This window comes from Frankliniella occidentalis, unplaced genomic scaffold, assembly GCF_000697945.3.
Source record: "Frankliniella occidentalis isolate FOCC.00 unplaced genomic scaffold, Focc_3.1 Scaffold92, whole genome shotgun sequence".
Classification (NCBI taxonomy): domain Eukaryota; kingdom Metazoa; phylum Arthropoda; class Insecta; order Thysanoptera; family Thripidae; genus Frankliniella; species Frankliniella occidentalis.
The window spans coordinates 552,850-574,926 of NW_026267221.1; the positions used below are offsets into that span (position 1 = coordinate 552,850).

At 38.7% G+C, this 22,077-nt stretch overlaps 4 protein-coding genes across 5 annotated transcripts in view; 2 read left to right on the plus strand and 2 right to left on the minus strand.

Moving 5' to 3' along the window:
* Positions 1 to 1,677: 1,677 nt before the first annotated feature.
* LOC113215392 (probable ATP-dependent RNA helicase DHX34) lies at positions 1,678 to 7,362 on the plus strand. Its single transcript, XM_026435013.2, has 18 exons — positions 1,678 to 2,585; positions 2,670 to 2,937; positions 3,014 to 3,132; positions 3,212 to 3,378; positions 3,471 to 3,674; positions 3,757 to 3,889; positions 4,002 to 4,150; positions 4,258 to 4,677; positions 4,750 to 4,944; positions 5,030 to 5,230; positions 5,305 to 5,550; positions 5,634 to 5,750; positions 5,826 to 6,001; positions 6,092 to 6,202; positions 6,290 to 6,411; positions 6,504 to 6,738; positions 6,911 to 7,050; positions 7,137 to 7,362. The coding sequence occupies exons 1-18, from the start codon at positions 2,087 to 2,089 to the stop codon at positions 7,286 to 7,288; spliced, it is 3,654 nt and encodes a 1,217-aa protein (XP_026290798.1). The 5' UTR covers positions 1,678 to 2,086; the 3' UTR covers positions 7,289 to 7,362.
* LOC113215393 (ATP-dependent (S)-NAD(P)H-hydrate dehydratase) lies at positions 7,351 to 13,009 on the minus strand. 2 transcript variants are annotated; one of them, XM_026435014.2, is made up of 2 exons: positions 12,848 to 13,009; positions 7,351 to 12,354 (listed from the first exon to the last, which is right to left on the minus strand). In XM_026435014.2, exon 2 carries the CDS (start codon positions 12,235 to 12,237, stop codon positions 11,257 to 11,259), a length of 981 nt encoding a protein of 326 aa, XP_026290799.1. In that variant the 5' UTR covers positions 12,238 to 12,354; positions 12,848 to 13,009; the 3' UTR covers positions 7,351 to 11,256. The 2 variants fall into 2 exon arrangements, with proteins under 2 accessions (XP_026290799.1, XP_026290800.1); XM_026435015.2 differs by lacking the exon at positions 12,848 to 13,009 and adding an exon at positions 12,435 to 12,795.
* Positions 13,010 to 13,452: 443 nt separating this feature from the next.
* Positions 13,453 to 17,635, minus strand: LOC113215417 (uncharacterized). The gene is made up of 6 exons (XM_026435046.2): positions 17,501 to 17,635; positions 16,729 to 16,938; positions 16,486 to 16,639; positions 16,228 to 16,328; positions 16,028 to 16,157; positions 13,453 to 15,945 (listed from the first exon to the last, which is right to left on the minus strand). The coding sequence occupies exons 1-6, from the start codon at positions 17,522 to 17,524 to the stop codon at positions 15,824 to 15,826; spliced, it is 741 nt and encodes a 246-aa protein (XP_026290831.1). The 5' UTR covers positions 17,525 to 17,635; the 3' UTR covers positions 13,453 to 15,823.
* Positions 17,636 to 17,931: 296 nt separating this feature from the next.
* The window catches only part of LOC113215422 (RNA polymerase II elongation factor Ell), a 48,433-nt gene continuing 44,287 nt past the window's right edge, over positions 17,932 to 22,077 (plus strand). The window contains exon 1 of the mRNA XM_026435054.2: positions 17,932 to 18,159. Coding sequence (XP_026290839.1) covers positions 18,028 to 18,159 — 132 coding nt within the window. The 5' untranslated portion in view covers positions 17,932 to 18,027. The remainder of the gene's footprint in view (positions 18,160 to 22,077) is intronic.

Here is a 22,077-nt window from a genome sequence, read left to right on the forward strand (position 1 = left end):
AGTCACACCTGGTACGCAGTGGAAGACTTGCGTTACACACCCCAATCCCAGTAGTGATTTAATTGCTTCCATACACCTGGTTTAGCCTATGGGCACCCGGGTTTGCTCTGAAACCCAGCTCCTGCCCCCCCCCCCCCGTAGTAGGGTCGTATTGTCAGAGCAGGTAGATTGGTTTTATATAACTTATTTATTGACTGATGGTACAAATGAGAGTTCCACGATGACTGACTAGCGTGGGGTATCGGCAGATACGAGGAAAACTGCTGTTGTCGCTAGGTGTCGTTGGTTACAGGGAATGTCTGCCGGCTACCAACTTATGAATACAACCCCCCCCCCCCCCTCATTATTTTATTTTTATTAAACTGGAAATGAAATGAAAGAAATGGTGAAAAGTCAAGAGCCAATCTGGAATGCGTACATTTTGTGCTAATGCTGGACCGCATTCACGCGTCGCGTGAGTGGCCTGCTTGTATAAACAAATTAAAGCGCGGAGTCTATGGGACTAGAACGACTAAAACGCTTTCATTCAGATAGAGGAAGAGTATAAGCGAAAACAAGTTCAAAATTGTGTCTTTACTTTTAAGCTCACAGATGAGATTGATGCAACGGTATTGTGCAATCCACATTTAAGCAGCACATGATTGAGATATCCATGAGAGAGCATTGAAGTTCGTGTCAGGTAAGCGAAAGTCCTGGAAAAAAGCTGGTCAAGGCAAGCGAGGGAGATTCAGTTTATCAACTTCACGACGCAACTTTTCGCGAGGAGTCCCAGTCATACCGGGGAATTCCAAGTGGATTCCACGTCGAACCGACCCAGCGCAAAGTAGCCTGACATTCCGATTTTTAGGATCAAATTTCATTCAGTATGACCCGAAAACACCATAAACCACTTGCATAAGTTTGGGAAAAATCTGGTTAAAATACCTCAAAAATTTGTGTTTTTGCTTTTCCAGTTCTCGAGAAGAGGGTAGTCACGGGTACATCAAAATGACGTCATTTAGTCACCATTTAGTCACTATTTTGGCTTGAGAGATGTCATTAGAGACGTCATTGACATAAAAATGACTTTAAAGGGACCTACCTGTTCTCCTTAGGTTTTATCCAGAATTTTAGAATCAACGACACACATCTTTTGGACAGTGAAGTAAAGGTATTCCTGAATCAGGTTTTGATGCTGATCAAAATGAGCTATAGTATGAAAATTTTGACACAAAATTAGTTGCCCAAATCCGGGAAGTATATGTAAAAACACACAAATTACTGACTTGCCAAAATACATCGTTCGAGAAAACTTATCCCACATGATTTAAAGCTTAACTGTTCTTATCATTACCTTCAAGCCCAGATTTTGACCGAAGGTTTCGTTTGGGATGACAAACCCTAACCATAACGCCTGCAACCCACCGGTTAGGCCAACCCGCCAAGCAGCTGCGTCGAGCCGGCGGCCGGTTCCGACGAGGGAGCGAGATTCGTCCATATGAAAATACAGGACGTTTCATTTGCCCTGAAGTATTATTGTGCGAATACGGTAGGTACTTTGGAGAACATGAACGCGGGAACGCAGTGAAACCGATGAACACGCCATAAGAGCTAATGGCTCCCGTTCGTTCACTGCAGCCGCTCGTGCTCGTTCTCTCACTTGGATCGGATCCCACCCAAGAAGCCCCCAGTCAAAGCGGAAACAGCAGCAGCGCTCGCGGCGCTCGCGTGGACCTACCATCCTGCCTCGTACTTCGTCTCTTTCGGCTCGATGAGAATGTTCCATTTCTGTTTTGGTTTGAGATTTATCGCCAAGCAGAAGAAAGGCTTACTTACATTTCTAATTCCGGCAAATGAATGTTTGTTCAGTGTCATAAAAATAATTATGGGAAAGGGGTTGGTGTATCGAAATCGTTCTAATAAACTGACATCGATTCAGAAACTATTATTCTAGTTATCCCAGAACATTTGTCTGGCTGCCAAAAGTTTTGTATACCATACAGGTTATGTTATTATTATGGAGGGTTTTAATGTAATTGACTTACAGCCCACATAGAGCATAGGCAAGTGAAACTTCAGTATTTATCAACTTTCATACTCTAATAGTATGGAGGGTGACCGGAAATATCGTCGCCTTGATGAATCAAAACAGCGGTCTAATTCTCCAGAGTATGGATCGTCATTTTCAAGATACTCTGACAATGACAGGAAAAGAAAAAAATATTACGATGGTGGTTCATCATCAAGTTCTCACAAAACTAAAAGGGACAAAATATATCCTAGTTATGAGAGGTATGGTTCATCATCATCAGCGTGTAAGAAACATGAAGAAAGGAGTCACTTTTACAACAGAGATGAACGTCTCAAAAAGACTCAGAGGCAAAGTGTGCACGGTCCAGATTATTCCGACACATCACCTGATAAAAGAGAAAAACTTGACACCCCTGCAGATTTTTCATTCTGTGACTATCGTCGAGAACTAAACAGAGTGTTTTTTTATGAACCCTCTTTAGTTCAGGATGTAGAAGACCTATGGAAATTTGTCAAAAAGTATGAAGCTGTTCAGAAAAAGAAATCTGAATCAAATCAGTCATCAAAAGACAGAGGTAGTTGGCTGAGTTGTTTGGCATTTAATCTTTTGGGAAACTCTTTTGTCAATTTTTATAACATCCAATTCATATCTCTTTCAGGGACAGATCAATTGAATGAACTTGGTTTACCAATGGTCTTCAATAAACATGATCTAGTTAATATTGAATTATCAATTAAAAACCGGGATTTGTGTGCTCGTTTGCCTCCTTATGATCCAGATCTAGATGACAACCAGCTTTCACCTACCCACATTTCTGAATTTAGAAAAATTGTTCAATTGTATTTGGGATTCAAACAGAAAGAAAACTTTCTGAAGCTCCAAAAGTTACGCGAGTCACAAGCCAATTTACCTGTGGCTCAGCACAGGTTTGTAATTTGTATGCTTTTTATTATTCATTATTATGGGACGACCAGTGTGTGTAGTTGAGTTTCCTGTTTCCAGAGATGAAATTATTGAGGCTGTGAAAAATGAATCAGTTGTAATCATAGCAGGTGATACAGGTTGTGGAAAGTCTACACAAGTTCCACAATATTTGTTAAAAGCTGGATTCAATAAAATTGGTAAGAATAAGATAAGTTTCTACTTTTTCTAAAATTGGTTTAATATTCACTATATTTTACTTTCTTCTTGTCAAACTAGCATGTACTCAGCCTCGTAGAATTGCTTGTATTGCTCTTTCTAAAAGAGTTGCATATGAAACTTTAAATGAATATGGATCAGAAGTGGGATATCAGATTCGGTTTGAGCGTCGAAGAGACCAACACACCCGAATTGTTTTTATTACAGAAGGTTTACTTTTGAGACAGGTATAACTTTTTTTTGTTTAACAAATACAACTAATTTTGATCATGTATCTATTAATTGTTGAAACAACCATTTTTTTTTTTTTTTTGACTAGATGTCTAGTGATGATTCATTGTCTACTTATGATGTGTTAGTCCTTGATGAAGTCCACGAAAGACATCTACATGGTGATTTTCTTCTTGGTGTATTGAAATGTTTGCTTCATCAGCGGAAAGATCTAAAATTGGTGTTAATGTCTGCCACCATTAATATTAAATTGTTTAGCGACTATTTTGGAGATGTAGCTCGTGTCATACAAGTATGTGTTTGGAGATAATCTTGTATTTCCAATATTTTAGTTGTTGTTGACCTTTAAATGAAAAACACAACTTTCTTCTTAGGTCCCTGGCAGATTGCATCCCATCAAACTTCAATACTTCCCCTTATCTGTTGAGGATAGAGCAACCAAATCTGAACGTTTCAATGCTATGCCATATTTGCGCATCTTGCAGCTTATAGACTCAAAGTACCCCAGTGAGTAAAATTGAAAGCTGATCCATTATGATCTGCTCCTTGTGGAAGATTACACACTTCATTTAGTAATTTGTCTTCACATGGGCGTGTATTTTTTTTTTAAACAATTTAGATGATGAAAGAGGAGATCTTCTTGTCTTCTTAAGTGGAATGTCAGAAATACAGGCAGTTGTTGATGCTGCTAAAGAGTACAACATGAAGAAGAAGACATGGATCGTACTAGCCCTGCACAGTACATTATCGTTAGCAGAACAAGACAAGGTACATAACTTCAATTAAATCTCAGACAGTTACACCTATTTTATTTTCCTGGAAAACTGTAATAGGTTTCCTTGTTTAATTTGGGAAATATTTGCATTTTAAATCAGGTTTTTGACTATGCCCCAGAGGGTACACGGAAATGTGTGGTGTCAACAAACATAGCTGAGACATCCATTACAATAGACGGTATACGCTTTGTAGTAGATTCAGGAAAAGTCAAAGAAATGAGCTATGATCCAGTGAACAAGATGCAAAGGCTGAAAGAGTTCTGGATCAGCAAGGCAAGTGCTGAGCAAAGAAAAGGTAGAGCTGGTCGCACTGGTCCTGGTGTGTGCTTTCGACTTTATTCAGAGGAGGAATACCAAGCACTTGAAAAGTACTCAACTCCAGAGCTACAAAGAGTTCCTCTTGATTCTCTTTTACTACAAATGGTTTCTATGGGTCTCCCTGATGCCCGTAAATTTCCATTCATTGAACCTCCACCTATGGAGCGCATAGAAAATGCAATCTTGTCTTTAAAGCAACAGGTTAGAATATTGTTTTCTATTAAAATATGTCAATTGTATTTGTGAAGATAAAAGTACTACTCATAATTACAGGGTGCCCTTACTTCATGTGAAAAGTTGACAAGCATGGGGAAAATGCTGGCTCGTCTACCTGTTGACATTCCCCTTGGCAAAATGTTAATCATGGGGTCACTTTTCCATCAGGCACAACCTGTGCTTTCTCTTGCTGCTGCCTTGTCTGTTCAAACTCCATTCACCAACCGAGCATTCCGTGATCCTGAGTGTGAGGTACAACACATCTAAGTAGTTCTGTTTGTTATGATGAAATATTTTTCTTTTTCTTGCATTGGTCAACATTTCTTTGTTTTACTAGAATGCCAGAAAATCTCTTGAATCAGATCATGGAGATCCTATAACCCTCCTGAATGCATTAAGGGAATGGTTAGAGGAAAAAAACCATAGCAGAGGTAGTGATAGGTCAGGAACTAGGATTTGGTGTAAAAGACGTGGATTAGAGGAGCAAAGATTCTATGAAATGACAAAACTTCGCACTCAGTTCAAAGATTTGCTTCAGGTAGAGTCTTTAAATATTTTAAGCATCCATCAATTGAAACCTATAACATAATTTATTTTAATTGTTTTGCTCAGGATTGTGGGCTACTCAAGGACTTAGAACAACCTAATGAAAAGATGACTAGTAGTGAAAGAGCTATGAGACATGGTGAGCTCAAATTATTGCGCTCTATGAAGAGAGAATACCAAAATGCAGCTCCACGTAAGCGGACTTTACTCAAAGTGGATCCATTTGAAGTGTGTGGAGAAGATGAAGAAAAACAAGGGGTTGATATTAAGGATGTAGAATTCCGAATGAGGAATGATTCTAACCAAGTACAAGTATGTTCATGCCAAGAGTTATTTAAATTCCTAAATTCTAGGAAAGAGTGAATGAATTGATATTAAGCTTTATGGTTTTGTAGAGTCTTCTCACAGGATCGTCAGCTTGTAGCTATAAAGATTTAATGATGTTGAAAGTGATTCTTTGTAGTGGACTCTACCCTCAGCTTGCTATTGCTGATGAATTTAACTACTGTAAGGTAAGGTATTTTTGATTGACATATTTAGAATAATCTTGTTAGCTAGCTATGAAACTACAATGATTTACATTTCAGACAACTAGTGAACAACTTTTTCACACACAGAAGAAACCTTATGTTGCACTTCATCCCATGAGTGTGTTTGGGAATAATCCAAAAACCTTGCAGTTAGAAGATTCAGAAATTGTAACAATAGAGGGTAAAAGAAGCAAACAACCCTTCTCAGCAAAACACCAGTTAATTTCTTACATGTAAGTCAACTATAGAAAAAATATGGATCAGCAGTTAGTTTGCAGTACTTATTTATTTTTGTACCCCCCCCTTTTTTTGTTTGTTTATAGGACCCTTCTTGAAACAACCAAACCTTACCTAATGAATACAATGCGTATGCCTGCTGCACAAACACTTCTCTTATTCTCCCAAGACATACATACAAATTTTAATCTCTCAAGGCAAGTGTGTATTAATTTAAAAATTTGTTACTATCTATCAGGATACTACCTACAGGCTGTAACACTATAATACTTGTTCCATTTCAGGCTTGTCTGTGACTCATGGCTTCAGCTTGATTTTCCTCTTCCATTGGCTGCAGAAACTTTACTTATCAAAGTAGCCCATATTCAGTATCTTTGGGAAAAGTTGTTGCAAATGAGACTTGAAGGTAATTCCACTGTTTACAATGTTGTGGGTTTTCACATGGTCTCAGGTCAGGATAACAATCTAATTGTTAGTTGCTTTACTTGTTTTTCTTAGATAAAGAGACTTATATTTTGGAGAGGGAGTTAACTGAAGAGATTATTCTTTTCATGCGCTCTGAGGTGGTTTATTCAATCAAGAGATTACTGGCAGCAGATTTGAAAGTAATGTATGTGGGCATGGGTTACAATGAAGAAACAATCAATCCTAATCCTTTCCAAGAGGACTTTGAAGCACACCCAAATGCATCCATAGGAGGAATGCAAGTGACAGCTCGTATCACATACAATTGGTTAGTGACTTAGTCAATCAATTACTATAAAATATTTGCTATTTGGCTCGTAAAATTGTGTAGCATTTTGGCCAGAGCTTTTCAATGTTTTTTGCATCATTATTCATTCTATCTTTAAACAGCAAACTGTTGTTTTAGAAAGAATATCTATCTTTTTATTTTCATTGTCTAGCTTGTTGGAAACATCTTTCGATTCAAAAGCATTAGAAGATGAGTGCCCCTGGCGTTGTGACCATTGCGAAGAGACCTTCAATGTTTCACCAGTTCAAAGACTGCAGCATCGACAAACTTGTAGAAAGACTGATATCAAAGGTCCTTTTAATAATCTGATTTTCATTGGTTTGATTTTGTCAAGTCTTGTACATTTGTAGCATAAAGGTCTCTATCTTCAATTTCAGGTGATGATGTTGTCTCCCAGGAACCATTGACTCCCCGGAAGCCAAACTCAAAAGCTTTTGAATGTTCTGATTGTAAGCGTACTTATTATTTTACCCCTGTAGAGATCTTAAAACATAAGAAGCAACATGCAGCAGGGCCATCTTCAACTTAATTTTTTGTATCAGTTGGTGTGAAGTTGTATAAGGGCAGGGCAAACATCTCCATTAAACACAGTTTTACAACAAATTTTTATATGTATTTTATTTTGTGAGTGTAAAGCCTAAGCTAGTAAAATGAATTGACATGACTAAAAGTACAAGAATAGGTCAGGGTCATTTGACACCATTCACTCACCATCTTACCCTCTACAACAGTATGCAAAGTCAGAGGAAAAGATTTTTTTTTTGTCCCTTTTCATACAATTATTTAGTTTTTTTGTCATATGAGAAATTTCTTGTACTTCACCATTATTCTCACAATCCCCTATAAATTCTCTGAAAAAATCTTAATAGAAATAGAACAATAACAATAACATTAAACAATGCAATACAAGAAACAACATCTTTAACCAGTCATAGATAAGCAGTAGCATTCTCTAATTTCCTCTGAAGTGCTCCTAGCATTTTTATGCAAGAAGGAACCAACAAAAAAGTCAAAATAGGGGCTCAAAGTAAAATAAAGTGGCAACAGTGTAAAATTGCTTCAACCATCTGACACCAAATTTTACACTTTCAAAATAAATGCAAAACAGCAAATTTCTTTGGTGTAAGTCATTCTTGAGCAGTGAAACCAGCATCTCACTGGACAACATGACCAGCAGACCAAATGATATCTTAAAAAGATGCTTTTGTCTAGCAGGCAAGTGTAGATTTTATTGCTTTGAACATCATTTGCTCAAAATGATTTTAGCAAGAACGAACAACACTAACTTCAACTTTTCCTCATTTATACGAGATAAGCTGGTAGCTACTGTCTTACGAGTGTACTTTAAAATATAAAATAAAAAAAAACTATGCTACTTTTCAAACAGTGCTATTTGTAAGCAAAGTGATAAAAAGCTTTTTTCTGCAATAGATTTCCATGCTGCAAAAAGAGATTTTGACTGTAAATCCCTACATCCAAAGTTCTGTGTATAGAAAGTAACCTACACCACTTTGCCATGTGATTATAAAAGACACTTGAAATTAGCAAAAAGTAAAGTAATTATGAATCACATGCATGCATCACAACAGTCTCAAAAATATTGGGCTGAGTTAAACTGCTCTCACATAAGCATATAGAAGCTTAACTTCCATTAAAAATACTTACTGTAAATGTACATTATAAAAATTGCTGACTAAAAGGGTGAATTGTTTGAACTTGCTCTCAGTCACATATATATGTGATAGTGTGTCACATAAAATATGCACTCATAGTGCATTGAGGAAATAACATTTTCAAAGTTTAAAGTGAATTTCTAGTTTGACATGTCAATAAGAGATATTAGACAGTTTAATAAAAAGAGAACTAGATATCTGACTGCAGCTTAATCTCAACCAGACTAGTTCAGGCTGAGCTACATCTGAATTGTTCCGAAAAGGAAACACTACAATTTTCTACAAATGTTCCCTTAGCATCTAAATTTCAACAAAGAAAATTTTTTGAAACAAAATTATCAGAATGGAAAGGAAGGGGTTGGATAATTTTCCGTGTGCCCCATAAATGTAATTCTAAATAAACAAAAATGTGAAACACTAAGAAACCAATTGCCATGTGACCATCACTACCAAACATTTACATCTGATTTAGAACACACTAATAACACACCAACTGCCTTTCAAAACAGCAAAAGAATAGCTATAGAAGTGTCTGAGCAACAAAGTACATATGACGACCAGAGATTCCAGTACAAAAGTCAAAGAAAACTAAACACTAGAACACAATTTTGAAAAGGTTTTGTGCATTTGCCTAAACTAGCACAAAAAATAAAATTATTTCATTTCTCACGATTAAACTAAGGAAATGCACAGCGTAACAAAGTCTCATTAGATCAAACTACAAAACATACATACATTAGAGATATGAAGGGACAACAATAATAAACATGAGAAATCTTGATACATGTCATTAAACCTTCACTAAACTCAATAAGAATGTAAAAGGTGGCAAAAACTGATTGTAAATTTTCATAATCAGTCGGAGGAAGGGAGATGTTTCTGTCAGTATTCTGGCATTACAACCGAAATTGTTAATTTATTCATCTTCTACAAAGGAAAATTAATATAAATGTCTCTTTCATGATAATTTTCAAAAATCACGTATAAACTACAATTGAATGTAAAAGTCATCTGCACAATGATTCCAGACTTATTTGAGCTTAACATCCAGCTCAAAAATAGCACCATACCGTTAATGATAGGTAAAGGGATTGCCTGAAACAAAACTTTGTTAAGGCGATTTTCAGTTGAAGGCAGAAACACCGCAAGGGGGGAGGGGACAAACTGGGAGACAAGTTCATTACTAACCAACAAACCAGCTAAAGGCTAATTTGACTTGTACTTTACAGTACATTATGTTACATACAGGGTACCTTGAGAGAGGAAGATCACCTATTAATAAAACGAAAGCTTACCAGCACATAAGAGTGATTTTGATACATGGTTTATATTTGCAGCTACTACAATCAGTACTTAATTACAAACGCCTGATTATAATTGAAATTTTGGAACATGCAGGTAGGGTGTTGAAAGGTAATGGGTACTAATATGGTGCCATTGATGAGGGATGAGTAATGGACATACGCAAATCAGAAATTGTAGTGATTATCAACATTTAAATATGTTGTACAATTTTGTTAGTTTGAAAATTTACTTGAAGCTTGTATACCAGAATGCCTTTTATTGCTCTATTCTCAAAAAAAGGGTTTTTAAATTATTTTTTTTTTATAGAGACCTTCACAAGGAGGGAAGTCAGGACTCACATACACCTGCTCCTTATAAACCCTGTAGATGACCACAACTAGAAAGTGTAGTCTCCTTAAATTTTACAATTTTGTTGGCAGTGCAATTTGTACGCCTAGCATTAATTCATCATGATCATGACAAGGAATACATTGCTTTACTTAAAGACTAGAATGTTGGAAGCATATAGGTAACTAAAAGTACCCCCTTGAGTGCCCAAAACTACAATTTTCATCACAAACCAATGACTAATCTACAAATTTTGCTAGCTCCCCAAACACAATAAAAAATTTGAGTCAAAAATGTAAACTGGCTCATATCTGAAATAGCTACTGTATTATTTTTTTTAAAGAAACGGAACAACCACAAAGATTTAATAGTTACAATGTGGTAGGTACCTCAAGTCAGTAAGTATCTAGCTAAAAAGGTTCAGAGTATTGATCTAAAACTAGTACCTGGAATATTTTTCATCTAGAACAGTCCTGTTTCTTACAAACCGACAGGAAAAACTAGCGAACCAAATCAGGGAGCTTGTGATAAAACTTAGCAAAAGAAAAGAAGAAAGGTATTGGAAGGTTTTTTCTTGAAAAATAATGGATGATGAGTTTTATAAATGCAGTTTAGCAGCTTAATAAATAAGGTTGAGCTATGAAACCACCATAATAGGTTTTTAGTTCCATTGTATGGCAATAAGCCAAACTTATTCTTACCACAAAATTCTAAACAAACATAACTCTAAGTTTGAAAAATATTGCTCATGAATATATGTACTTTACTTTGAAGTTAAAATTGGTGACTTTATTTACAAAGTTATGTCTATGGTCTGTCCTCAGATTCAAATGTAAAAATATGGCCTAGTCAATGAATCAGCAAATTCAAAATTCATCTATAGTTACATATTGAGTTGTATTTTGCTTCTCTTGTTTTAAATTGGCAAAAATTGTGGAGAGATTAAAAAAAAAAGCATCAGGATGCATTCAGTCCAATTACCTTATTATCAATGATGTTGAAATAAGATACTGGACTCCTAAAACATTTGAATAAGAAATGCTCAGCGAATTAATAATTAAGTGGAAGGAGGAAGATTGTAAATTGAACAAGAACAGGTGGCAAGTTTAAACCTACATCAAGGGAGAATTTATTAGAGCATAGAACATCTCCTGTAGAAAAAGCTGCTGCCAGAACAGCAGGCAAGCTCGGGTCATTGACCAAACAGTGCTTCAAATGAGTTGTGAATTTGATCAATCATGTCAGTAACAAGCATGCTTCTTCCATGGATACTGAACGCTCTTCTATTGCATTCCTTAGTGAGGCGACATGCACCATAAGATGCAACAACCATTCTCTGGGATGTTATTTCAGGAAAAATCTTACATTCCACATCCCTCCCAGCAACAAGGGCCCAACAGAGAAATGTACCAAGACTTCCAGAAAGAAGGTCACCTTGACCACCACACCTTCTTCCAGAACCAGCTCCCGTTGCAGGAAGAATATGGTGGGGACTTGCTACAAGATCCTGTGAGCCTTTAAGAACTATTACCGTCCTAGGTCCCAAACAACTAGCAAGAGCCATTAGGTTGTCAGCCTTTGATTCAGGAGCTGGAGACCAAGACTCTCTGAGGATGGAACTAGCAAGGCGGGTAAACTCCACAGCATTGGGTGTGAGTACAAGTCCCCCGGGATAATCTACCACAAGCTCTGGTTGCTCTGTTATTAAGTGAAGGCCATCTGCATCTATAACTAAGGGTTTCTTCTGGTCTACAGTATTATGTCGACAATGGTCTATAATGCAAGCTACAGTATGAAGCACTTTAGGATCTCTCCCCAAGCCTGGTCCTATGACAAGCACATGAAGACGAGACAAGACAGGCTTTATGTAGGAAATTGCATTATCCAAGTCTAAAACAGGATGTACAATTAACTCAGGACTGTAAGATTTTATAACAGGCCCTGCCTCTTTGCAACAAAATACATGAGACAAATCACAACCAACTCGCAATGCACTAATAGCAGCAAAATATGGAGCCCCAGAATATTCCATAGAACCACCTATGACACCAATTCTACCAGCTTGTCCCTTATGGCGATCCTCTGTAAGATTGGGTACCATAACACTTGCTTCATTGAGAAGCTTTGCTTCTAATCTTGAAGATCCTCCTGGAGAGCCAGGGATTGAATCCATGATAGAAGAAAGTCTGTGACTTACTGACAGTGCAGAATTAGTCAAACAGTCACTTCCAGTACCAGATGTTTGTAGGATTGGTTTGCACCATCCTAGTGCCTTGCGCAATGTGTTAGCCTGTAAAACAATTTAAGAGATATGTATCACTCATCAAAATAGCAGATCCTTTCATAAAAATCTGACCTATGGGCACTGACTTGCAAGTTTAACAACACCACTGTTTCACGTCACAACCGATATTTTGAGACTTACTATTAGTACAACTTTACAATTTTACTTTATTTAAAACAGTGTGAGAAAGCAGGAAGGAAATTATCAAATCAGATGACAAAAACTTAAAAATTGTAATGGAAATTCCCATCACTATTGAATTCAAATGGGTTGACATGGAAACAAAACATTACTTGAAAAGATAAAGGCAACAATGAGTTCCTTGCTGACTAAAAACTCTCTGCTATAGATATTGAGAAACAAATATTTCATACTGATTAATTCGGAAATAGAAGAGCATGAAAACATCTAACTTAAAACTTAACCTACAAGTCAACAGAGATCAATGATGTAAACTGGAGATTTGGAATCTCTCTAAACATTTAAGTCAAAGCCATACCAGTTCTGTTTACAGCTAGGTCCCAAATTAATGCAAGTTCCTTTTGTCGATTGACAAAAGAGCCATTAAAACTGATAAAAAGCTACACGTATTAGCAGAAATAACGATAGCAGACGAGAATATTTTTCTTAACCATGGTGAAGTCAGGATTGGAAACTTGACGGTGTCAAAAGTTACATTTTATTTCTTGGTATCGAAATGAAATGTCAAACTACATAAAACCTAAAAGAAATAAAATGAAATTGTATCTTTGATTGCATTCCAATGGTTGAGAAAAAAAACTGTGGCATGATTCCTGAGTATGAGTTGCGATTTGGGTTTTAACTGCCGGTTGGTATACCTGCCGCAGATGTTGAGGGACGGAGCGGAAAATTCAATTGATAGATCAGGACAGAACATAAGTTGATCTCAAGAGTTGCTACTTCAGAAAGCCGCCCTTTCACAAGGTGGATGGTTGATGAAGTTCCATTCTCGTGGCTCGCTATCAGCTGAGGGTCGTCAACGAAAAGGAATGAAAGAAATTGGGAAAACAGTCTTTATTTTCAATTCAATAAAAATAAGAGGGCAGCAGGACGCAGCAGCACAACGAAAAGGAATGAAAGAAATTGGGAAAACAGTCTTTATTTTCAATTCAATAAAAATAAGAGACAAACATAAATTATAAGAATTATTTGATCCCTACACAGTACATCCATTATATGTCCCGCAATTATTGCATGAAAACAATCTCTGTTCTACATTGATGAGGGTTAAGTTCTCATATGTTCAGAATCTAAACGAAAAACCAAAAATAGTTTAACAATCAATCATACGTAAACTTAAAGTCTAGACAACATAGGTGAATATTGTAAGATTTGAGTGGAAGCCCACCACAAACCATACTTAAACAAATACAAGCTGTGAGTTTCCTTGAGAAAGCCAAATTTGACTCATATGGATTAATTTTATGAAAGAAATGTCATGCTTAGGTCCGCTGACTACTGAACTTAAACAAACCCACTATGAATACAAAACATAAGAAATTTTTCAAAAAAGAAAAGTGAAAAAAATAAAATAAAAATCCTTTTTATCTACTACACTGAAATGGAGAAAGTGGTGGAAGAAGATATGCCACATAAATGACAATTTTAGATTTTACACTATGAAATACAGCATAAGAAGTACAAAATGCGCAGCAAAGTTCAAAAACATATCAACATGCAATGGGCAATAGCAGTGATTGACAGAAACCGGTGCTACACAAAAATAAAAATATGAGTGTATTAAAGACAACAATGACTAGAAATTACAAAAATTAAAGTACATCTTTGAACAGTTGCACTAAGAAAATATAGGGATTCAAAGGGAAAGGGTACTATATGAACAATTCAGAAATTAAGAAACAAAGCTTGTAGACTATGGTGTTATTTCTTCATGCTTTGTTAGATGGAAATTGCAAATTTGCAAATTTCAACATGATCTTGTCTTAGAGGCTGATTAAAAAACACTACCACTAAAATGGTACAGAAGTTAATAGAGCAGATATCTTGGAGGCAAGATACTTAATCATATTATATTACATTTTGACATTTGCTGAAAAGTTGTACTGACTACCCCATACATTGTGGATAGTCACAGGGCTAATGAACATTACAGGGGTCCTAAGCCCCTTGCCCAGTCTAATTATTTAGAAACACCATCTCAAAAAGTGTATTACCTTAATAATAACAACAGGAGGATACTTGATCCCTTTTTGCACACCTGACAAAATCACAAAAATATTTTGAACACCATTAATGGTGGTATAAGTCCTCAAAGAGAATCTAATTGGCATATAAACTTTCTGCTTCATCTGCCCTCCTCCAAAAAATAAAAAGAAAAGGAAAAAAAAACAAAACAAAACAAACAAAAAAATATTTGTATCCGGCATTGGACGGCTTTTAGAAGAAATGCTTAGTAATCATTTTTGAAGCTGAGGAAATAAAACCTCATTAACCATAGAAAATTATGTCAGTTGTATGAACATCATGTAACAAAATTATTGCTTACTTATTGCATAAAATTACATCATATACCCTCATTGGTACCCTTAAACTTTCAAAACCTACAAAAGTTACGCTTCATTTGAACTATTAATTAATCAAATTATGATCTATCAATAGCCCAAGATAGGCCTTCAAACAAATATAACATTTTGAAAGAAACCTACTAGGAAGGAGGTATTAAAAAAGGAGTAGAAAATTAGGAGATGATGAGGAAAGCAAAATGTGCTACAAATGATTTGAATTCTACTACACAGCTACACAAGTACTGCAGTAGCAGACAATAATGCAGTTTCTTTCGATCACAGATATTTTCACCTTTTTCAATACATTGTGAGCAGTAGCAACATTCATGGTGCAAGAGTTGAACGTTCATGTATATTTCTAAACCTCAAAATAATGTTATTTAAAATAACAACACACACTTACTAAATCACATATGTGTAAGGCGTCAGTTTTTCTATCCCCACAGAGTTTAGAAACCAGAAAAAATTTGGCGCTAAGTACACAAACACCAGAAAACTATTTGATTAGGTAATTGAAACATTGTGTTTTTTCAAAGTCACTATAGCCAGCCATGGAACATGTAGAGCTATCCAACACCTTGAAAATAAAAGCTATCACCAATATACCTATCAAGGAAATAGATGTTAAGAGGTATGAAGTTTGAGGAGACAATAATATTCTGTAAAATCTAAAGAGGGTAAAACAAATCAGTGCAGCAAAGCAAAACCCATCTGAAATCAACTTGTTTTACTCATAATTGCTACACATGAATGGTGCAATTTGAAGTTTTCATTTAAGAGAATGGTAGAGTTCTTTCAAGGTTCTGCCACACATTTTCTACTTATACTGGGTGCTGCAGCTAAGCACTCTGCTTTATTACACAAAATAAAATCCAGGGCATTTACAAATTCTTTGAATAGAGGTAACAACTTCAGTGAGGTTTTCTGGTTTAACTTTTACCTTTTTTAAATCTTTGCCTTGCTTGAGCCTTTGTATATCGTGGTGTTCTGTCCTTTGGTGCACCACCTCCTTCTTCTTCATCAGCTTCAGCCTGCCCTGGTTTAGTCTCTTCTAAATTGATATTGAACAAAGGCTAGATGAGACACTATGCTGTTAAAGAGCCATAAATTGTGATGATTTCATAGATACTTGCCTGGTAATAAATCAATGGGAGGCTCAAGTAAGGATTTTCTTTGACATTTGATATAGTACCTGATACCTTTGGCAATGGCAAAACCAACAAGTGCTATAGATATGGTCAAAAGTGCCATAACAATTGGATGCTGGAAAAAATAGATAACCAGTTGATTATAGAAAACTGTGGAGCATTCCTTCAAGTTTTTCGGCACTTACTGTTAATGTTGGTTTAGGAGCAATTGTTTGGTCAGATATGACAATGACAACCCCAATTATAATACCAACTCCAGCTCCAAGCCAGGGGATTTGCTCATCAGCTGCAACATCAAAGACAATGGTTAGTGAGAAAATCTTTAACGTGCTGAGTGCGGCAGGGAAGGCAATACTGTGTTGTTGGCACCCACAGTGTGGGGCGCGCCGCACTGCACATGTTCAGAAGTGAATAAAAAGGTCAGGTAACAGCACTTTACATACCTCTACGATCCCTCAACCAGCCTTGAGTTGTTTTAGTAAGGGCATGGCGAATGTTAGGATCATCTCGCTGCCTTGCTAGTGCCTTTCCATATGAGGAAAGAGCATCTGAAAAGTGGAATGTTGCAAATTCCACCTCACCTTTACGAAAGTAGCCCTGTTGACGAGTGTAGAATATATTTCACTATGAGATTCGATTACATAGGTGGATCCATGAACAAGATGAAATTGTATTGTAGCATTTACCTTGGCCCATTCTGGAGCAATTTTTATGGTCTGTAATGCATCTGTCATGGAAAAATAATGCTGTTCCATTCTCAGAAAAGCAAGTGATCGGTTACTGTAAATTGAATAATTCATTGGATCTAACTTAAGGGCATGTGAATAGTGGAAAATTGCCTCCTCATATTTTCCTTCTCGCACACAGGCATTGCCCTTTTCTTTGAGTTTTATGACCTGAAAAAACAAATACAAGCAACAACTATTAAACTTTTATTTTCTTAAATAAACATTGGTTGTCTACAATGTCATAGCAAATATTGTTTGCCTCTGGGAAGATATAAAGTATGTCATAAAACGTCCAAGAAATGAAAAAATTGAGATGGATACTAGTGCGTCACTTGAAACACTTAATTAATGAAAGGAAGTGATAAAAAACTGATACTATAAACAAAACAGATATAGGTTAAGGAATGGGTTAGGTACGGTTCACAACACCTTACAACAGGTTAGTCCGTGTTATATTTAGGTACTACTACAGAACTGCCGTCTAAAGATAAGAAGGCCAGATACGAGTCGTTTATCGAACTCTCATAAGAGAAAAGGATGAATGAATAATAAAGCTGATGCAGCCGGTCTGCATTCATGAGAGAACACGACTGCCTGAGAGAGAATAGACAAGGATACTGCACAGGCACAATTGAGTGAGACTGGTCATATGTAGTTCAAAGAGTGACTATAGTGCAAGATCACTCTTTTCTCACAAATCTTAAATAACTTAATCAATTGACAACAATACCGTTTCAGCTTTGGGCCCTTCCATTGTAAATATTTCTGTGTCATTTCCGTTAACGCCTTCTATACACAGGTGATTTGCTAATTCTCTCGAGTGCTTTTCTTCCTCCTTGTTTTCTTCTACAATTCATCGGCAAATTTAAAAAAAACAGAGATAACTGCCTAGAAACGTACTCTCGTGTGGAGATATCATATTTTTGTATCGCTGTCAACTTTTTTGTCGTAAATGTATGGCTTCTGTGCGGGAAATAGGGATTATCTGTTAAAAACCATCTCACATTTGAAATTTGAAGTTCCCGCTGAACCAAAGTAGTAGTCAGAAGTAAGACGTTAACATTTAAGAAAATTAAATACTTTAGACTCACTGCTCGTGTTTTGCTAGTAGAATTGAAACTAAAAAAAACAAGAACTTTAAAACCAACTCTGTTCAGTGAATCAATGTAGTAGTGAACAAGTTTTTAAAAGTAGCTGATCTGATAGTATAACCAGACGTCAGCTGTTCTCGGAGTCCAAGCGTCAAGTTAGACAGAAATGGCTGCGCTGGTGGCAGGTGTAAAGTATGGGTTGTCATCGCAAGAACCCAATTTTCAGGATAAATCTTTAATTTTTGTAAAACTCACAGACTCAGCACTTAGAGCAATAGAAGAGCATCTTAAAAATGCGGTAAGTACATTGAGAGATTAAACTTTGAGCCTGTAAACAATGATTGTTGAGGAGTGGTGGTCCAACGTTTATTTTAATGTCGCCATATTTTACATTTATCAAGTCATTGTAGAGCGTAAAGCTCAGTTGTAAGGTATTTTCTATTGTAAACTAATCTGAATTCATCATGTCAATGCTTCAAAAACCCCGATAAAGTTGAAGGTGTCGGAGATTTTACCAATAATATAGCTCGCCACGTCAACAGGCCGAACAGAAATTGCGTTCGTATGATTGATCTTTTTGGAAATTTCATTTGAATCTCCTGATTTTGCTTCGACTGAGTTCGCATTATTCCTGTGTGCTCGGAAAATCGCGTTTTCAAAACGCAGCAACTCCTAAAACGGTGAAACGTCAAGTTGTCCCGTCATGTCTCGAATGTTTCTTGTAGTTTGAGGTTCATTTTTTAAGTTTTCAAATTATTTTGATATTAAGTTCCAATAGTACAGGAGCGAACTATCTTTTGATTTGTTCGTGGTTGCATTTCTGATTCATTATTTTGTAGTGTTGTGATCATTATCTGGATTACTACAGCCTTGTCATGCTGAAAACGATTTCTTTTTAGATACAACTTATATTTTTCCCAGAAATGTTATATTTTCTGTTTGAATTTTAATGAAATCAGATTAGAATAACTGCTGCTGTTTTGTACAATTAGTGTAAAAAATTTCAAGGAATTATTATGTCCTCATTTGGCTACCCAATGTGACCTAGCTTGTTCTTTTGAAATTTTCAAAGTCAATTTATAACACATTTTTTACAATTTCATTCCCAGTTCTTGCTGTCTTTCTGATGTTCATTGTTGAATGTTTTAAATTAAGTTTTTATGAAGCTGTAGGACTTGAGAATGTACTACTTCTCAAATGACGTCTCTGTCATGCAATAACTAGGTTAACTGCTCGTACAACATCGTACTTTATGTATTTCCGTTTTGGTTTGATGTATCTAGTAAATTTTCACTTATTTGAAGATAAGTTATTGTCTAATCACATGGTTTAATGAACTGATACACAACTGGGATGAATAATGTGTATGTTAAAGCATAAACTGAATTTAAACTTGAAAATTATGCAGAAAAATGTTGAAAACTATTGTGCACACATTCAGCTGCAACCCATTTGTTCTATTTTAAATTAGGGAGCCGTACAAATTATTGGGTAGCCAAGTTTTAAATTAACCTTGTTGAGGTTCAGTTTTGTCATAAGGTAGATGCTACTAAGACTGTGAGTTACATTGTGATTTATGTGAAATATTTCAAAATAGCTAAGATGCAAGAAATAATGAGTGATTCAACAATTGTGGTACCTCTTTACACAACCCCTCCATCTGGTTTGTGTGAAAATACCATCAAGAAAGCATAACCTTGGATACATCATTGATCATCTGTGAAGTGAATGTGTGCTGTTTTTGGTGCTTCAGTGATAAAGTGAAAGTGTGCACCGCAAAATGGAATTTGAATATATATTCAAGTGGAATTTATTTGTGAAAGTGAAGTGATAAAGTGATTCGATGGTGATCATGCCATTTAATTGGATACCGAGGATATACTACAAAGTGCTTGAAGAGTAATGGATTACCTTGAAAGAAGACCATCACCTGGATTGCACAACATGAAAGGCTACATATCTCAACAAGAAATGTGACGGTCAGGTAGTAAAAGTGAACCATACGATGAGTGACATTACATCTAGCTAAAGTCATTGGTGTTTTGTTTTGAGCACAATTCTCAAAACATATTTTTCCAACCAAATTTGCAGTTTGGGTGTCCTTGTACGTTTCAGTCATAATCGTCTCGGCTCCTTGTTTTGTTACCATCTATATTTTATTTATCCTCTTTTCCACATTCATGTGGCCTTGAATGTTGTGGATGTTTGCAGACCATGATAAACTTCTCCATTGATTGATGCTTGGAAATATTTCCCCTTGTTTCAATTTCATTGATGATTCATTAAGTACTCTTATCTGAGTGGCCGCTACACTCAGTCAAGGGCAAGGACACCACGTTGCACAGCTTTCATTAATCGTTCTCAAAATTGTTCTATCTGTGCTTTTATTGTATTGAATTTCTATGATGTCCCTTTGTTTCTTGTTAGCCAATGACTAAGGCAAAGAGTGGGTAGGAGCGTAGGAGGTAAGGCTGTCGAATTGCCGGACATTTGTGTTTTGCTTTGATTCTCGGCACGGCCGTAGTGCTGGTAGTTTCCCTACGCGCACCGCTCTGTTGTCGCGAGTTCAGTTGTGGGCCACTCACGACCCGGGGCGGGCCAGCGCGTAGCGGCTCGGCGTGGTGTGGCATGACACGGTCGGCCCATGGCCCTATCCCCTCGCCAGCCTATCTGCTCGGCCCGACCCGCTCGGAAAATTATCACGGGCCACGTCCGTCTGGCACATCTCCGGATGGATGCGGAAACAGGCCGAAATAGCTGGGCTGGCGGCCCCTCGGCCCCGCACTGAGCCCTGCCGCGCCGCGGGGCCCCTGCCTGTGTATGTAGGGCAGCACTTCGGCAATGACGCCGAAAGGTGCGAGGGAGCGTCTCGTCCCGCTGAGCTTAGTTGGCGTGTAGCTTTAACGTTTTATTTTCTATTTCTTTTTCTTTTGCGTCTGTGGCCAAGCGTGTGGCCCAAAGCCGGGCCGAGAGGCCAAGTGCGAGGCTGGCACCCTGCCCGGCACCCTGCCCGGCCCGGACAGGGAGCGACACACCCCGCGAGTTTGTTCGGCGCACTCGGGGTGGTGGACAGGGCGGGAGTGCTCGGGAGGGAAGGACAGTTGTTGCCTCCGCCCAGCCCCGCCCCACCCTCGGCGCCGGACCGCTGTCACCTCCACAGCATCGGTTTGACGAGCCATTGCCCCTGCCACCGTTGCGCGCATGCGGTGCTCCGATTGAACTGTTGTGGACAAGGAGAGGCAGGCGTCCGCGTTCCAAATAAAGTCTTTTACTAAAGCACCCCGCCCTGCGCCCCGCCCTGCGCCCCGCCCTGCGCCCCGCCCCACCCTGCACCTAGGACTGTGCCCCGCGCCCCGCCGAGCGTTCTTGCTGGACTGTATACGCCCGTTACGTCGTGGATACACTTGCCTGGGCTTTGCAACCTCACCCTGGAGAAACAGGATGAACTGAGGGCGACCTTGGGCGTGCCGTACTCGTGTGGCCCCAGGCAGGGCCAGTGGCGGGGAGGGGCGGAGCAGCAGTGGCGGAGGTATGCGGGGCGAGGTTGCGGGCCGGGCAGAGCCAGTGGCGGAGCCACCGGCCTCGCGGTCCATCAGCAGCGATTTGTACTTCCCCCGCCCGGCCAGCCCGGCCCCGGCCAGCCTGGCTGCTTCAGCCCCGCTGGCTGGAGACCCCCCCGCGGGGCCCTAAACGCGGATCGCGCCCGCCTTCGGCCGCCTTCGAGGTCGCGGGCCGAGGTGTAGGTACATAAGCTGTCGAACGCGACCTCGGCCAAGGACAGGCTGCGCCAAGACAAGGGTCTTGATGATAGGGCGGCGAGGTTGCCGTACCCTTCTTTTCAATGATTGTATGGGGCACGGAAATAGTAGGACGGGGGAGTTGCAGCGATCGGGTGGCTTTTCGCCACGGCTACGGCTGCACGACGCCGCGGACGCCTTGGTGGCGGAGGCGGACAAGGTTGACGCCGACGGAGGGCGGCTGGCGACCCCGACGAGACTGCCGACGGCGCCGTCGGGGAGGGTCTCGCGTCGGCCTCTAGGGGCCCACCCGCTGGGCCGTCAAGTTCAATGTCCGCCTGGCCGTAGCCGTTGGCGCCGCCGCCACGGCCCGCTCCGCCCGCTCCTCGCGCGGGGGCCCCGGGGATGTTTGCAAAACGAGGCGCGCGCGGTGTGCGCTCCCGGGCCAAACACGCGCCCCCGGCACCGCCCCGCGCCGC

Bases quoted from the DNA above. Each gene is read 5' to 3' on its own strand.
- LOC113215392 (XM_026435013.2), top strand. From the start codon at position 2,087: ATGGAGGGTGACCGGAAATATCGTCGCCTTGATGAATCAAAACAGCGG. The intron at 4,678-4,749 runs GTTAGAATATTG...TCATAATTACAG, and splicing joins TCTTGTCTTTAAAGCAACAG to GGTGCCCTTACTTCATGTGA. The intron at 5,231-5,304 runs GTAGAGTCTTTA...TGTTTTGCTCAG, and splicing joins AGTTCAAAGATTTGCTTCAG to GATTGTGGGCTACTCAAGGA.
- LOC113215417 (XM_026435046.2), bottom strand. From the start codon at position 17,524: ATGGAAGGGCCCAAAGCTGAAACG. The intron at 16,939-17,500 runs GTATTGTTGTCA...TTGTTTTTTCAG, and splicing joins AAGGGCCCAAAGCTGAAACG to GTCATAAAACTCAAAGAAAA. The intron at 16,329-16,485 runs GTATGTAAAGTG...TTGATGTTGCAG, and splicing joins CTGGTTGAGGGATCGTAGAG to CTGATGAGCAAATCCCCTGG.
- LOC113215393 (XM_026435014.2), bottom strand. From the start codon at position 12,237: ATGGATTCAATCCCTGGCTCTCCAGGAGGATCTTCAAGATTAGAAGCA.